Source organism: Amblyraja radiata, chromosome 14 (genome assembly GCF_010909765.2).
Source record: "Amblyraja radiata isolate CabotCenter1 chromosome 14, sAmbRad1.1.pri, whole genome shotgun sequence".
Classification (NCBI taxonomy): domain Eukaryota; kingdom Metazoa; phylum Chordata; class Chondrichthyes; order Rajiformes; family Rajidae; genus Amblyraja; species Amblyraja radiata.
This window is the reverse complement of record NC_045969.1, coordinates 30,127,390-30,142,753: the sequence shown is the minus strand read 5'-3', so window position 1 is coordinate 30,142,753 and position 15,364 is coordinate 30,127,390. Positions and strand designations below refer to the sequence as shown.

Below are 15,364 nucleotides of genomic sequence, written 5' to 3'. Positions count from 1 at the left end.
AGATTCCTGCATCTGCCGTTTCTTGTGTCTCCATTCCCAGCAATCTACTATTATCAAACTAGGGAACCAAATAAACAGCATGCAATAAGCAGCACCCTACATCTTCTAGAAATGAATATGATCAATATTTTTTATAGCTGCAAAATGTTCTCAATAATATCCCAGACAATCCATTTGATTACCATGCCATAAAATATAAAGGTTCCTTCCCACTCCAAGACAACATTTTGGACGATTTATAAAATGTATTGCAAATAAGTCATGCACTATTCTGAAATAAAAAATATTGTCATTGGTATTCCCAATGCTGTTGGGAGTGCCTTCAACAAATGGAATGCAAAGTTTCAAGAAAGCAGCTTGTTCACCACAATGCTCTTGACAATAATTATTGACGGGAATAAATACCACTTTGTCCATAACACCCACATTTTATGAATGAATTCAGAGAAAAAAATAAATAATTTAAAACCTCCTAAAAAATATCTGATGTGCTTCAAGTCCATCCACATTCAGAACACTTGTTAGTGCCTGTGAATTATCTTTAGAAAACAGCAATTTAAAAACTTTACTGAATATCGGCTTTTATTTCAAATGCTTTGGAATGAAGAAACCCAAGAATTGGGTGTAAACAACGTTGATCAGACCCTGCATTACATCTAAAATAACAGGAGTCATATAACATTATCCATCTCGATGTTTCCATGTCAGAGAAACAAGAGTTAATGTTCCAAGTTGAAGTTCTGGTGAAAGATCATGACCTGAATGTTTCTCTCCCAACAGATGCTTACTGACCTGAGTATTTCCAGCAAACTCCATCTTTATTTCAATGGAACAATATTAGTTATCAGAAGATAATACTTCAAGTACTGCACTACAGAAGCTAGTGCAATGAGATACTCAAAAGAAAACAATACCTTGAAGTATGTATATGAAAGAACTGCAGAAGCTGGAATACCTCAAGCATAATGTGAAACAAAGCATTCAAATCCACCGGGTGGCACCAGCAATGGCTGCCTCACCAACAGTCTGTCTGTCCCTTCCTTCTTTGTGTTTTAATAGTATGTGTAAAATGTATGTTTTTAGTGTTCTTTAGCTTGTTTTATGTGGGGGGGTGGGGGAGGGGTTGGGGGAAACTTTTTCTAATCTCTTACCTCAGATTCAGATTCAGAAAACTTTATTGTCTGTCGTAACAGAAAATTTTCTTTGACGTGGCTCAACATACAACCAGGACAATGTACTGATAAGCAGTCATACAACACAGATTTCTGCGAGCACACACAGTGTGTATAGATCTTAAAAGCAAGTATAAAGATTAGAAACTGTAAAAATAGACAAGATAAAAGTTGTGGATACGTGTAAAGTGACAGTGCGTCAGGGTTAATTTGTCCCTTGTTCATTTTTTATTTAAGCTATTTATGCCAATGGGTATGAATGAGTTTTTGTGGATGTTTTTCTTGGATAGGGGGACTTTATATCGGCGGCCTGATGGCAGAAGTTGGAAGGACTTGTGCAGGGGGTGGGTGGGATCCTGTGTAATGAGGTTGGCTTTCCTTTTAACTGCCTGGGTGTGGAGTACTGATAATTGATTTTGAGTTTTGCCAGTTATTTTGCTTGCTTGATTGATGATCCGGGAAAGCTTTGATTTGTCTTTGACAGAGGTGAGGGTGAACCAGGATGTGAAGTTAAAGGTGAGTACAGATTCTATAAGTGATTTCCTCGACGGAGATGCGATTTTTTTCCGTATCGTATCTCCGTCCACACTGCGTCCTAACATCCAGGAGTTGGCGGCCTTTGCTGGAGACCGACTTTCGAGAGCTCTACTGCGGGGAGCCTACAGGACTTTAACATCAGAGCCCGCAATCCCTTTGCCAGGGATCGACCTCGGAGCTCCAACCGTGGGTGCTTGCAGACTTAACATCAAGGAGCTCGCGGTCTCTGCTCAGAGACCAACTTCAGGAACTCCAAGCCACAGGAGCTTCAACCACCCCGAGGTGGGAGCTTCGATCACCCCGATATGGGGGCTTCGACTGCCGGCTGCGGGATCATCATCTTCAACTGACGGCTACAGGAGAATAAAGAGGAAGAATATTGGACTTTTTTGCCTTCCATCAGGAAGGCATGTGGGGAATCCGCTGTGGTGGATGTTTATGTTAACTTCTATGGTTTTTTTCCCTTTTTCATATGGCTGTATGGTAATTTGCATATCACTGTACCTTAATTGGTACAGGTGACAATAAAAGACATTTGAAACCTTTGAAATAATGAACAGGATCAAACGGGTTAAGATGCGCCGCAATCACGGTAAATTTCGTCACTGTTTTAAAGAAACCATTATTCCAAGAACGTAAATAATTTGAACATATAGTACCTGTACAGATATCCAAAGGTATTTTGCAAGAATGAAGCATTTAAGAGTCTGTCAGGTTTGAAGATTTAAAAGTACAGGGAAAAACATGTGCACAAAAGTTATTACAAGATGGGAGAATGTGTAGTAGGTCGAGGATTTTGTATAAGCAAAACAAGTTAACAGAGGGAGTAATGGTCAGAAGGGATTTTGCAATGTCTGTGCGGCTGACGTTTGTGTACTCCAGTTTGTCTCTGTTAGAGTTCAGGAAGCAAGGGTCGTGGTGGATAGTACATTGTTTTCTCAAGAGCATAAAAGCTTTGTACAGATTACAAATTCAGCCAATAGCTGTGGCCTTATTCATGCCTTTTCTGAAAACTAATAACAATAAACTGAAAACTAGCTGAAGTACATTTAGTAGCCAGGTTTGGCTGCAAAACATTTGTATTTATGTCACAATAAGCAACAACTGACTATTCTATGAGGAGGCTAAAATTACTATAATTCCTTATGCGCTATGGAGGAAAACTGCAGGGATCTGTTCACAGTTAACTTCTATTGAAAGGGAAATAGCTCCATGAGACCAATTCATTTTTGATTTGCTAGATTATTTAAATATTAATACTTTTGAGCATTTAAAGAATTAAGCCAAAAATTATTATTTAATTATTGGTTTTCTAAATATTTTTTGAATGGCAGAACATTCTTAGCTTCTGCCAAATGGCTAAACTGCAAGTTATTTTTTTTTGTAGCCTGGCCTTTTTCAGGACCACTACCTCACCCATACCAATTCTTACACATATCAGCTGATTTTGTCATGGGCGATTCTGTTGAGTGCAAAGTCTTACTAACTGAATTATGCCAGCACTGACGTGCGAGTTCCTGTTAGAAAATCAACACTAGACAAGTTTGAATTTGGCTAAAGGTCAGCAAATAGCAGGGACACTGGTGATTGCATATTCTGCATATGCATTGCAAATGCATGACAATATTAGAATAAATGTAATTCCAAAAACATTATGGAAATCTGAAATACAAAACACAGAACAATTGGAAATATTTTAACATGTCAGGCAATATCTGTGGAAAGATATTTTTTAGTTATCTTCTGTTGCTCTTTAAAATTTTCCCAATACTCTGGCTTCCCTCTCATCTTTGCTATGTTATACTTTTTCTCTTTTATTTTTATACTGTTCCTGACTTCCCTTGTCAGCCACAGTCGCCCCTACTCCCCTTGGAATCTTTCTTTGGAATGAACTGATCCTGCACCTTCTGAATTATTCCCAGAAATACCTGCCATTGTTGTTCCACTGTCATTCCTGCGTAGGTCTCTTTCCAGTCAACTTTGGCCAGCTCCTCCCTCACAGCTCCATAGTTCAATTGTAATACTGACACTTTGGATTCCCTCTCTCCCTCTCAAATCTATACATAACTAAAACTCTGATCTTGTGTTCATCCGTTTTGCGCGGTTTTTCTATTTGCGCAAAAAACAGTACATGATAGTGCTATTTTTCGTCAGCTTGCTCACCATTCTCCTGTGCTGCAAGTGCACCAAGTTTCGTTCCGATCGGTCGTATATTGTAAAAGTTAGTGAGGTTTAAAAATCGTTATAAAAAAACATGTACGCAGATCGATCTCCTCTCCTGCCCGGGACGGTCCGCCCCTTCCCGCGCCATCGCGTCTTTACTGCAGCTGAGAGAGGCTGCGGGTGGCCGGCGGAAGTCTCCAACCGGCCACATTTTTCGGAGGGCCCGGCCCGGAGTCAGAGATGTTGCCAAACGGAAAGGGGAGAGTCTGATCCCGGCGGAGGAGCGTCCAGCGCCCGCTGTGAGTCCCAAACGCATCACCATCGCATCGCCCCGCAGCTCCTGCCCCTTCCCCTCTGGTCTCCCTCTCTGCCTGGCCCCCTCCCCCGTGATACCCCCCTTTCCCCCATTGCTCTTCCCCCGTCTTTTCTCCGAGCTCTCCAACCCCCACCGCCCAAATGCCGGCGCGGCTGTGGAGGCTGGTGCTTCCGGGCCGAGCCGAAGATCCAAGGCCCGGCTCTAAGGGGGCCGATGGCTGATGTTCCTCTGGGGCACGCAAGAAGGGAGAGGAGCGGCAACCTTGAGATCCTGGGGAGGGAGTGTGGGGGAGGAGAGGGGATAGAGGGAGAGGATCGGAGTAGGGAAGGGAGAGTTATGGAGGGAGGGAGTGAAGGAGAGAGAGTAGGGAAAATGAGAGGTGAGAGATTGGGGGAGGGTAGGAGACGGAAAAGAGGGAGGAGGTGAGTAGAGAGAGCGGGGAAGGAGGGGGAATAGAGGAGGGGGGAATAGAGGAGGGGGGAGTGGGGGAGGTAGGGAGTGGGGAATAGAGGGAGAGGAGGGCAGCGGGGAGGTGAGGAGTGGGGAAGGTGGGGATAGAGGATAGGAGGGAGGGTGTGACTGAGGGTAGGGGAAAGGAGAGAGAGGCGAGGGAGGGATGGGGAGGGGAGGGGAGGAGGGGAAAGAAGGAGAGTGAAGAGGAGGGGGAGAAAGTGCTAGGGATAAGGGGAAATGAGCTGCGCTTGTGCAGTTGGGGGCTATGGGTAAGTGGTGGAATATTGCGTTGTGGGACCAAGCCTCCTGTGTAACAGGGACCCAAGAGTCCCATTTAGTCTTGTTGTAGATTAAAACTTATCATACTATCATACCTTAATGGCTCCTTTACCTTGAGTTCCCCTAACAAATCCGGTTCATTACACAACACTAAATCCAGAATTGCCTTCTCCCTGGTAGGCTCCAGCACAAGCTGCTCTAAGAATACATCTCGGAGGTAATCCACAAACTCCCTTTCTTGGGGTCCAGTACCAACCTGATTTTCCCATTCTACCTGCGTGTTGAAATCTCCCATAAACACCGTAGCATTACCATTGCTACATGTCAATTTTAACTCTCAATTCAACGCACCCTATATCCAGGCTACTGTTTGGGGGACTGTCGATAACTACCATTACGGTATTTTTTACCTTTACAATTCCTCAGTGCTATCCATACAGACTCTACATCTCCTGGTTCTATGTCACCCCTCCCAAGGGACTAAATTTCATTCCTCACCAACAGAGCTACATCACCCCCTCTGCCCACCTGTCTGTCTTTTCAATAAAACGTATACCCCTGAATATTCAGATCCCAGCCCTGGTCCTCTTGCAACCATGTCCCTGTAATTCTCACAACATCATACTTGCCAATTTCTAACTGAGCCTTTCTAACACCACTGTAGTGGGCCATATATCAAACAATAATGAGAACAGAGTAAAGGAAGGAGATGGAAAGCTCAGTAACATTGTGTCTTGACAACAAACTCGCAATGTCAGTAAGTCGAAGGAACTAATTATTCACTTCAGAAATCAAGGTGGAGGAATGTCCCAATCAGTATCAATGGTGCTGAAATGGTGATGGTCAAGAGCTTCAAGTTCCTAGGCATTATCAACAATATCACCAACAATTTGTCCCAGACCAACAAAATGAAGCTATGGCTAAACAAACACAAATGCCTCCACTTCCTCGGACTAAGGAAGTTCGGCAGGATTCCAATGATTCTTGCTTATATCTACTGACACTCCATAGAAAGCATCTTTTTGGGATCCTTCACAGCTTGGTTTTGTCACAGCTCTGCCCAAGTCCACGACATTGCAGAAAATTGTGGATGTAGCCCAGTCTATCACACCAACCAGCCTCCCCACCATCGACTCCATCTACACTTCATGCCGCCTTGGGAAAGTAGCCACCATAATGAAGGACTGGCAGCTGATGGGAAGCGGTTGTAAAGTGGGAAGTGGCTGTAAAAGGACAGCGCTGCTGGGGGAGGAAGAGTTTCTTTCACATCATGTGTGGGGCGTCTGGCCTGGAGAGGGAAGTAGCTCGGATCGCTGCGAGCGGCCGCCGGGGACCGGACAGTGGAACCGGCCGCCACCTCAGAGCCTTCTGCTGGCCTGCCTGCCATGGTGTCCTTCGGCACAGGCGCAACCGGTGTAGGTGGTGGTTGGCGGGTAGCTACTGGACAGAAGGCTGGCTGCTCCGTCCCGGGCTCGCTCTACTACTAGTCCCGGGGCAGGCGACCTGGGCGCTACAGCTAGTCCCGGGGACACGAGGGATCTGGGAACTGCAGCCAGTCCTGTAGGCAATGTTGCCGACCCCTTGACTAAACCAAACCCTTGATCTTGGTCCACCATCCTTTTTTCAAAATTTAGCAACTTAAATTGGGGTTGCGTCTTCGACGCAGCTGTGTCTTTATTGCTGGGAAATACGGTGTCACATGCAATCAACAGTGAGTTGATAAATTGAATCCAGATAAATTGGCTTTGTCATAGAATTCAGAAGATCGTGGGGGATTAATGTGTTTCCGACTGAAGGTTCGTGATGGGACCTCCCTTGTTTGTGATAGATGAAATTGCAGTTGGTCTTAATATTAAGGTTGTAGCATGCTTGCCTTCATTGTTCAGAGCACGAGTATAAAAGTTGGGAATTCATGCTGCAGCTGTATCAAACATTGGTTAGGCCACACAAAAATGCTGGAGATGCAGCAGCATCTATGGAACGAAGGAAATAGGCAACGTTTCAGGCCGAAACCCTTCTTCAGACTGATTGGTTAGGCCACATTTGGAGAATTGTGCACGTTTCTGGTCGCACGCATCCCACTGCCTCGATGAGGGAGCACCCCTCCCTCGCCCCACTGCCTTGACGAGGGAGCACACCTCCCTCACTCTACAACCTCAGCAAGGGAGCAAACCACCCACCCCTCATGACCCTGGCAGGGGATGACACCACCCTCCCCTCATGACTTCGCTGTGGGAGTACTCCATGACATAGGTGTCAGGAGCAAGGGACCAACCCCACCAACTTCCTCCATGACACAAGTAAGAAAGCCAACCACCTGGTCTTCATAACACCTGGGAGAGGTTAAGGGGTCTACATGACATCAGAGGAAGGCTATCCACCTCAGCCTCAGGAGGGGAGTCCCCCTCCACGACCCCGGGGGAGGAGCACCTTCTCCCAAGTCTCAAATTACGTCAGGTGCTCCCTCCCGATTCTCGATCATTCCACGCCTCACGTGACCGCCTCCTCTCCGCGAGCTCAACCCCTCCCTCCCTCCCACGAGCAGGCGGTTGCCATCTTCTCGCGGCCTGAGCGCCGCTCGACCCCGGCCAGTGACGACGCCGCGCGGTCTAGCAGTTTACTCATGCCCGCGCCGAGTCAAATACAAACTGCAGGCCCTGCTCACTGAGCAGGGCCGGTGAGGTGTTGGCGTCCGGCAACACACCGACCGCAGTTGATAACAAGCTGGCGGGCGCCGACTTCTGCTTGCCAGCCTTACCGAACAGCAGTAGTGGTGTCAAGAGTCGATAGATGACGACAAGGCTCATGGCGACGGAGAGAAAAGCACTTTCCTTGTGAGTGAGACGGACAACTCGATAGCAGCCGGGCACCAGCCGCTCATGTGACTGGCTGCGTCACGGGGGCGGGGTCTCCGCTGTCCATCACCCGGGCACCAGAGGAGGGCTGCATCCCGGAGCTCCAAAGGCAGAAATGATTTTGAAACGCGAGCAAATGGGAAAGTTCAGCACCCGGAAAGGTGCCAATACAATACTTGCGATTGAATATTTTCAGTAGGCTTGATTAAAGCAACCTCATTATAATTCTAAAACTTCTAGGCTAGGGGGAGGGGGGTCAAGAGTGCTTTATTGTCATATGTCCCAGATAGGACAATGAAATGCTTGCTTGGCTGTAGGGAAGCAGCTGTTCCTGAACCTGGACGTAACAGTTTTCAGGCTCCTGTACCTTTTTCCCCGATGGCAATGGTGAAATAAGTGTGTGGCCAGGATGGTGTGGGTCCTTGATGATGTTGGCTGCCTTTTTGAGACGGGGCGGGGGGGGGCGGGGGGGGGGGGGGGAGGGGGAAGGGCGGGGGGTGAATAACCCGGGGAGAGCGTGAGGGTTGTGAATAACCCGGGTGGGGGGATGTTGGCTGCCTTTTTTTTGAGGCAGCGGGGGTGTGTGAATAACCCAGGGGGTGGGTGGTGTTGGCCAGCACGGAGAAGAAGCAGCAACGCCAGCTCAACTCCTGCCGGGCCAACCGACAGACCTCACCGCTGCGGTCTCGATACTTCTCGATGGCCGCGTAAAACCCCAGCTGGGGCGGGTGGAAGCCCGGGCCGAAAAAATGCGGAATTAAACCAACATTAAGTGAAATCGCGAAGTATTAATCAAAGAAGTGAAAAATCGCAAAGTCTTTTAACAACAGTGGAAATTATGTGAATGAAAGCAACATTAATATTTTTTTCAATAAATGTCTTATTAAGAATCTGTAAAAATCGCGGTCTGATCTTTAAAGATCGCGAAGTCAGAATGAAGCATCAAGGAGTGCATCAAGCAGTGAGAATGAAGCAGGTCGACCGTTGAGTAGACCCCTGACGTCACTCGAAACTCGTGGAATATTCTGTGGGTGAAACGGGCTCCGACCCGAGCCATCTTGGCCGCCCAACTCATTGTGACGTCATCAGTGGAAGCTGGTCGTGTTAAAAGAGAGTTGGGTTTTTTTAAACTTTAATCAGCAATAAGTTGTGAATTAAAGCATAAAATCTTAAGCGAAGCTGTCACTTCTTAGAGGGGAAAAATGTGACTCAGAATATGTAAAAATCTTATCGTTACCGTGTAGTGTTTTGGCTAAAATATAAAGGCACACACACATACACGAAAATATAAAGACCCACACATATACACACATACACACAAAAATATAAGGACACACACATATACAAGATGAGAGTTTTAAAGTTATACTAGACCAAGGGGGACCCGTTGGGTCCCGTCCCCTCAACGCATGGTTGCGGAGGCCTGCGGCGTCACACACATACACTAACCACTCCCCCCCACACACACTAACTCCCTCTTGATATATTAATATTTATTCTTCCTTTTCCCCATACCCCGCCCTATCCACTCACACTCGTCCTTTTTGGCGGTGCGGGGTTTGTGAATAACCCGGGGGAGGGGGAGTGTGAATAACACGGAAGGGGGTGTGTGTGAATAACCCGGGATAGGAAGTGTGAACAACCCGGGGGGGGGGGGGGGGGGGGGGGGGGGAGAAATGTGAATAACCCGGGGGAGGGGGGGAGTCTGGGGTCCGGGGGGGTGACGTCACTTGAAGCGCGAATAACGTCAAATACAGGATGCCATTTTCATTGAGGCTTGATTTCTTTTTAACTTTAATCAGTAATAAGTCGAGATATAAAGCATAAAATGTTCAGTAAAAGTGAGGGGGAAAATGTGAATCAGAATATGTAAAAATCTTGGGAAAGTTGGCATTTTTAAAGCTTTAATCGCAAATAACGTGTCAAATACAGGATTAAATTTTCATTGAGGCTAGTCTGCTAGCTGAGCATTTGTGATGTCATCATTTGAAGCTGGTGGTTTTAATTTGACAGTCTTTTCACCTATTTTAGACTCAGTAATAAGTCGAGAAATAAAGCATGAAATGTTCAGATAAGGTGTTCTCGGCGTCGACGGGAAAAATGGCAACTGGAATATGTAAAAATGTTATCGTTACCACGTAGTTTTTTCACGAAGATGTAAAGACAACCACATATACACACACATATACACATTAACATGATCAGAGTTTTAATAAGTACTAGACCAAGTGCAGACCCGTTGGGTCTGCTCCCCCAATGCAATATTCCAACACTCACCCGTTCCCCCATTGGGTCCCTGTCACACGGGAGGCCTGGTCCCCCAACGCAGCCCGTTCCCCAATGCAATATTGCACCACTAACCCATAGCCCCCACGGGAGGCGTGGTCCCCCAACTCAACCTGTTGCGGAACGTAAAATTCGAGCACTCCTCTGCCTACCCCAGAACTCGACTTGAAAAAAAAATCCCAATTGCACTTCTCCAATTGCAAATACTAATTGACCCTCCCCCTCCTGTCCTGCCGGGAGTTATGATGGCAACATTGTTGCAAATGTTGGGTGCACTTGCTGTGATATCCCATTGAGGTGAAAAGTTCAGAGTGTTCCTGTCTTACAACTTTGTATTGAAGTGTGTTGGAAGCTGTGAGGAATGATTTTAACAGTAAAAATCTTGTGAAAATTGGCAATTTTAAAGCTTTAATCGCAAATAACGTGAAATTTAGGATCAAATCTTAAGTGAACCTGATCACTGCCTGGACGGGAAAAATGTCAACTGGAATGTAAAAATTTTATCGTTACCGCGTAGATTTTTCACGAAGATGAAAAGACATCCACATATACACAGACATGTACAAGATTCGAGTTAATTAATAAGTATATGAAGATAGATGGATAGATAGATAGATAGATAGATAGATAGATAGATAGATAGATAGATAGATAGATAGATAGATAGATAGATAGATAGATAGATAGATAGAGTTACAAGGGTGAATGCACAGTCTTTTTCCAGGTTTGTGACCTTTCGGCACGTTGGCCTTCATCAGTTCGAGTATTGAGTACAAAAGTTGGGAGGTCATGTTGCAGTTATATAAGACGTTGGTGACGCCACATTTAGAGTATTGTGTTCAATTTTGGTCACCATGTTATAGGAATGATGTCAAGCTGGAAAGGGTGCAAAGAAGATTTGAAAGGGTGCAAAGAAGATTTACAATGATATTGTCAGGACACAAAGCTGAGCTATAGGTAGAGGTTGACCAGGCTAGGATCTTATTTCTTGGAGCACAGGAGGATGAGAGGTGATCGTATAGAGGTGAACAAAATCATGAAAGGAATAGATCGGGTAAATATACAGTGTATTTTGCCCAGAGTAGGGGAATTGAGAACCAGCGGATATAGGTTTAAGGTGAGGGGTTAAAGATTTAATAGGAACCTGAGGGGTAACCTTTTCACACAAAGGGTGGTTGATGTATGGGATGAGCTGCCGGAAGAGGTAGTTGAAGCAGGTGCTATCAGAACGTTTAAGAAGCATTTAGACAGGTACACGGATAGGATAGGTTTAGAGAGATATGGGCCAAAAGCAGGCAGGTGGGACTAGTGTAGAAGGGGCATGTTTGTCGGCATGGGCAAGTTGGGCCGAAGGGCCTGTATCCACACTGTATGACTCTACCGTACACTTGTAGAAGTTCAAGAGAGTCGTCGTCAAAATACCAAATCTCATTCTTCTAAGAAAGTAGAGGCATTGATGGGTTTTCTATGTAATTGGTCACTGCAGGATGACCAGCTTCTGACCTGCTCTTTTATTCACTGTGTTTATGTGATTGTCTCATTTAGTTGATGATGAGTTCCTGGATATTAATTGTTTTGCGATTTGATTTAATGACAGCAATGATATAGAATGTGCGTTTGTTCCATGGCGAGGTAATACACAACTTGAGGTAATACACAACTATGACGTCCATATGCAGTATCTCAATCTTTTTATCATCCAGAGCTAATTGAACTATACATGATTACAATCGAGCCATTTACAGTATATGGATACATGATAAGGGAATAACGTTTAGTGCAAGGTAAAGCCAGCAAAGTCCGATCAAGGTTAGTCTGAGGGTCACCAAAGAGGTAGATAGTGTGAGGCTTGGGTGTGATTCGTCCTTGATTATGCTGCTGGCCTTGCCAAGGCAGCGTGAGGTATAAATGGGTCAATAGAAGGGAGGTTGGTTCGTGTGATGGTCTGGGCTGCATCCACAATTCGCTGCAATTTCTTGCGGTCTTGGATGGAGCTGTTCCCAAACCAAGCTGTGATGCATCCTGAATAAAGAGGCAGGGGGAAAAGAGGGAATAAGAGTTGAGATGAAGGGGAGAATCTGAGATAGTTTGAGAAGAGAGTGCTTGGGTTGGATTTGAGGTGCAGAGAGGGACTGAGAGGAAGTTGTGGGATGAGGGTTGGAAGCTGAGTATTTCCAGTGTGCAAGAGGTGAGGTGTAAGGGAAGACTGGACATCTGAGAGGTGGGTGTGCTTCAGGTGTAGGGGAGAACCTAATGTTAGGCGTGCTTGGGGAATAGTGGAGAACAGATTATGGTCTGGGTGGGTGGGCTGCTCAAAAGAGAGCAGAGGTTTTCTATTAAAAAAAATTTCTTCAATAAGGTTGTTGGTGGCATGATCCGAATTTATCGCCTATCCCTAAATTTCACTGAGATGTTGATAATCCACCAGTTCTGGTGCAGGTATTGCTACAGTGCTTTTGGTAAGGTTTAGACACAATGGCAAAGAATTAGTGGCAATATCTTTCCAAATCAAAATGGTTTGCAAATTTGGATAGGAACCTGTAGGTGGTAGTGCTTCCATGCACCTACTGCCATTTCCCACCTTAGTGGGAGAAATAGACGGTTTGAAATTACTGTTGGAGTAACTTAACTAGAGTGTGTATTGTAAACATTGCACATGGTATGACTGGGATTCTAGATCTCTCTGCTCGTCAACACTTCCCAAAGCCATACCATTTACTGTAAAGGTCCCGCCCTGATTAAACTTCCTAAAATGCAACATCATGCATTTATCTGCATGAAACGCAATTAGCCATTTCTCTGCCCACTTGCCTAACTGATCAAGATCTTGCTGTAACCTCTGAGAACCATGTTCGCTATCCTCAATATCACCCACTTCAGTGTAATCTGCAAATTGAATATTCTTGTCTTGTTCATTCTCATCCAAATCGATCCAAATCTTCAAGACAGCACCGCCATTCAATATGATCATGGCTGATCATCCAAAATCACTACCTTGTTCTTGCCTTTACCCCATATCTCTTGATTCCTTTAGCCCTAAGAGCTAAATCTAGCTCTCTCTTGAAAATATCCAGTGAATTGGCCTCCACTGCCTTCTGTGGCAAATAATTCCACAGATTTACAACTCTCGGTGAATAAGTTTTTCCTCATCTCAGTCCTAAATGGCCTACCCCTTATTCTTAAACTGTGACTCCTGGTTCTGGTCTCCCCCAACATTGGGAACATTTTTCCTGCATCTAGCCCATCCAATCCTTTAAGACTTTTATGTTTCTATAAGATCCCCTCTCATCCTAAATTCCAGTGAATACAAGCCCAGTCGACCCATTCTTTCATCAAATGTCAGTCCCGCCATCCCGGGAATTAACCAGGTGAACCTACGCTGCACTTCCTCAATAGCAATAATGGCCTTCCTCAAATTAGGAGACCAAAATGGCACACAATACTCCGGGTGCAGTCTCACCATGACCCTATACAACTTTAGTTTAGTTTAGAGAAACAGACCCTTCGGCCCTCTGGGTCCATGCCGACCAGCGATCGCCGCACATTAACACTATCCTACACTCACTAGCGATAATTTTTTGATTTACCAAGCCAATTAACCTTCAAACCTGTATGTCTATGGAGTGTGGGAGGAAACCGAAGATCTTGGAGAAAATCCATGCAGGTCACGGGGAACATGTGGAAACTCCGTACAGGCAACACCCATAGTCAGGATCAAACCAGGGTCTCCCACGCTGCATTAGTTGTAAGGCAGCAACTCTACCGCTGCGCCACCATGACTGCTGTAGGACCTCCTTGATCCTAAACTCAAATCCTCTCGCAATGAAGGCGAAAATGTCATTAGGTTTCTTCACTGCCTGCTGTACCTGCATGCTTACTTTCAGTGACTGATGTACAATCACACCCAGGACTCGTTGCACCTCCCTTTTTCCTAATCTGACACCATTCAGTTAATAATCTGCCTTCCTGTTCGTGCCACCAAAGTGGATAACCTCACATTTATCCACATTTTGCTGCATCTGCCATGCATCTGCCCACTCACCCAACCTATCCAAGTCACCCTGCAGCCTCATAGCATCTGCCACCCAGCTTTGTGTCATCCGCAAACTTGGAGATGTCGCATTTAATTCCCTCGTCCAAATCGTTAATATATATTGTAATTAACTGGGGTCCCAGCACTGAGCCTTGTGGCACCCCACTAGTTACTACCTGCCATACTGAAAAGGACCCATTAATTCCTACTCTTTGCTTCCTGTCTGTCAACCAGTTCTCTATACATGTCAATACCCTACCCCCAATGCTCTAATTTTGCACACTAATCTCTTGTGTGAGACCTTTTTGAAAGTTCAGATACACCACATCTACTGGCCCTCCCTTATCCATTCTACTTGTTACATCCTCAAGAAATTTCAGAAGATTAGTCAAACATGATTTCCCCTTCATAAATTCATGCTGATTTTGACCGATCCTGTCACTGCTTTACAAATGCGCTGCTATAACATCTTTAATAATTGACTCAAGCATCTTCCCCACTACTGATGTAAGGATAACAGGTATATCATTCCCCGTTTTCCTCTCTCCCTCCTTTCTCAAAAAGTGGAGTTCCATTGGCTACCTGAACTGATCCAGAGTTGAGAGAACATTGTAAAATGATTACCAATGCATCCACGATTTCTAGGGCCACCTCCTTGAGTACTCTGGGATGCAGACCACCAGGCCCTGATGATTTATCTGCCTTCAGTCCCAACAGTTTACCTAACACCATTTCCTGACTAATGTGGATTCCCTTCAGTTCCTCTTTCCTACTAGATCCTTGGTCCCTAGTATTTCTGGGAGATTGTATCTTCCTTAGTGAAGACAGAACCAAAGTATTTGTTTAACTGTTCTGCCATTTCCTTGATTCCCATTATAAATTCACCTGTCTCTGATTGCAAGGAGCCTCCATTTGTTTTCACTAATCTTTTCCTTTTTACATATCTAAAGAAGCTTTTACAGTCAGTTTTTATATTCCCGGCAAGCTTTCTTTCATGCGCTTTTTTCCACCCTCTTAATTAACCCCTTTGTCCTCCTCTGTTCTAAATTTCTCCCAGTCCTACAGTTTGCTGCTTTGGCCAATTTATATGCTTCTTCCTTGGATTTAACATTATCCTTGATTTCCCTCGTTAGCCATGAGCCGCCTTCCCCGTTTAATTTTTTTGCAGGACAGGGATGAACAACTTTTGGGGTTCATCCATGCGGTCTTTAAAACTTTGTCATTGCATCTCCACTGTCAACCCTTCAAGTATAATTTGCCAGTCTATCCT

General features: G+C 45.2%; 1 protein-coding gene and 1 long non-coding RNA gene across 3 annotated transcripts in view; one reads left to right on the top strand and one right to left on the bottom strand.

Annotated features, from left to right (window-relative positions):
• Positions 1 to 7,830, bottom strand: part of lamp1 (lysosomal associated membrane protein 1) — a 50,992-nt gene extending 43,162 nt beyond the window's left edge. For both annotated transcript variants that reach the window (XM_033032971.1, XM_033032972.1), the window contains exon 1: positions 7,679 to 7,830. In XM_033032971.1, coding sequence (XP_032888862.1) covers positions 7,679 to 7,727 — 49 coding nt within the window. In that variant the 5' untranslated portion in view covers positions 7,728 to 7,830. The remainder of the gene's footprint in view (positions 1 to 7,678) is intronic.
• A 65-nt stretch (positions 7,831 to 7,895) lies between these two features.
• Positions 7,896 to 8,948, top strand: LOC116980594. Its single transcript, XR_004414017.1, has 2 exons — positions 7,896 to 7,936; positions 8,696 to 8,948. It is a non-coding gene; the product is annotated as an uncharacterized LOC116980594 (long non-coding RNA).
• The last annotated feature ends 6,416 nt before the right edge of the window (positions 8,949 to 15,364 follow it).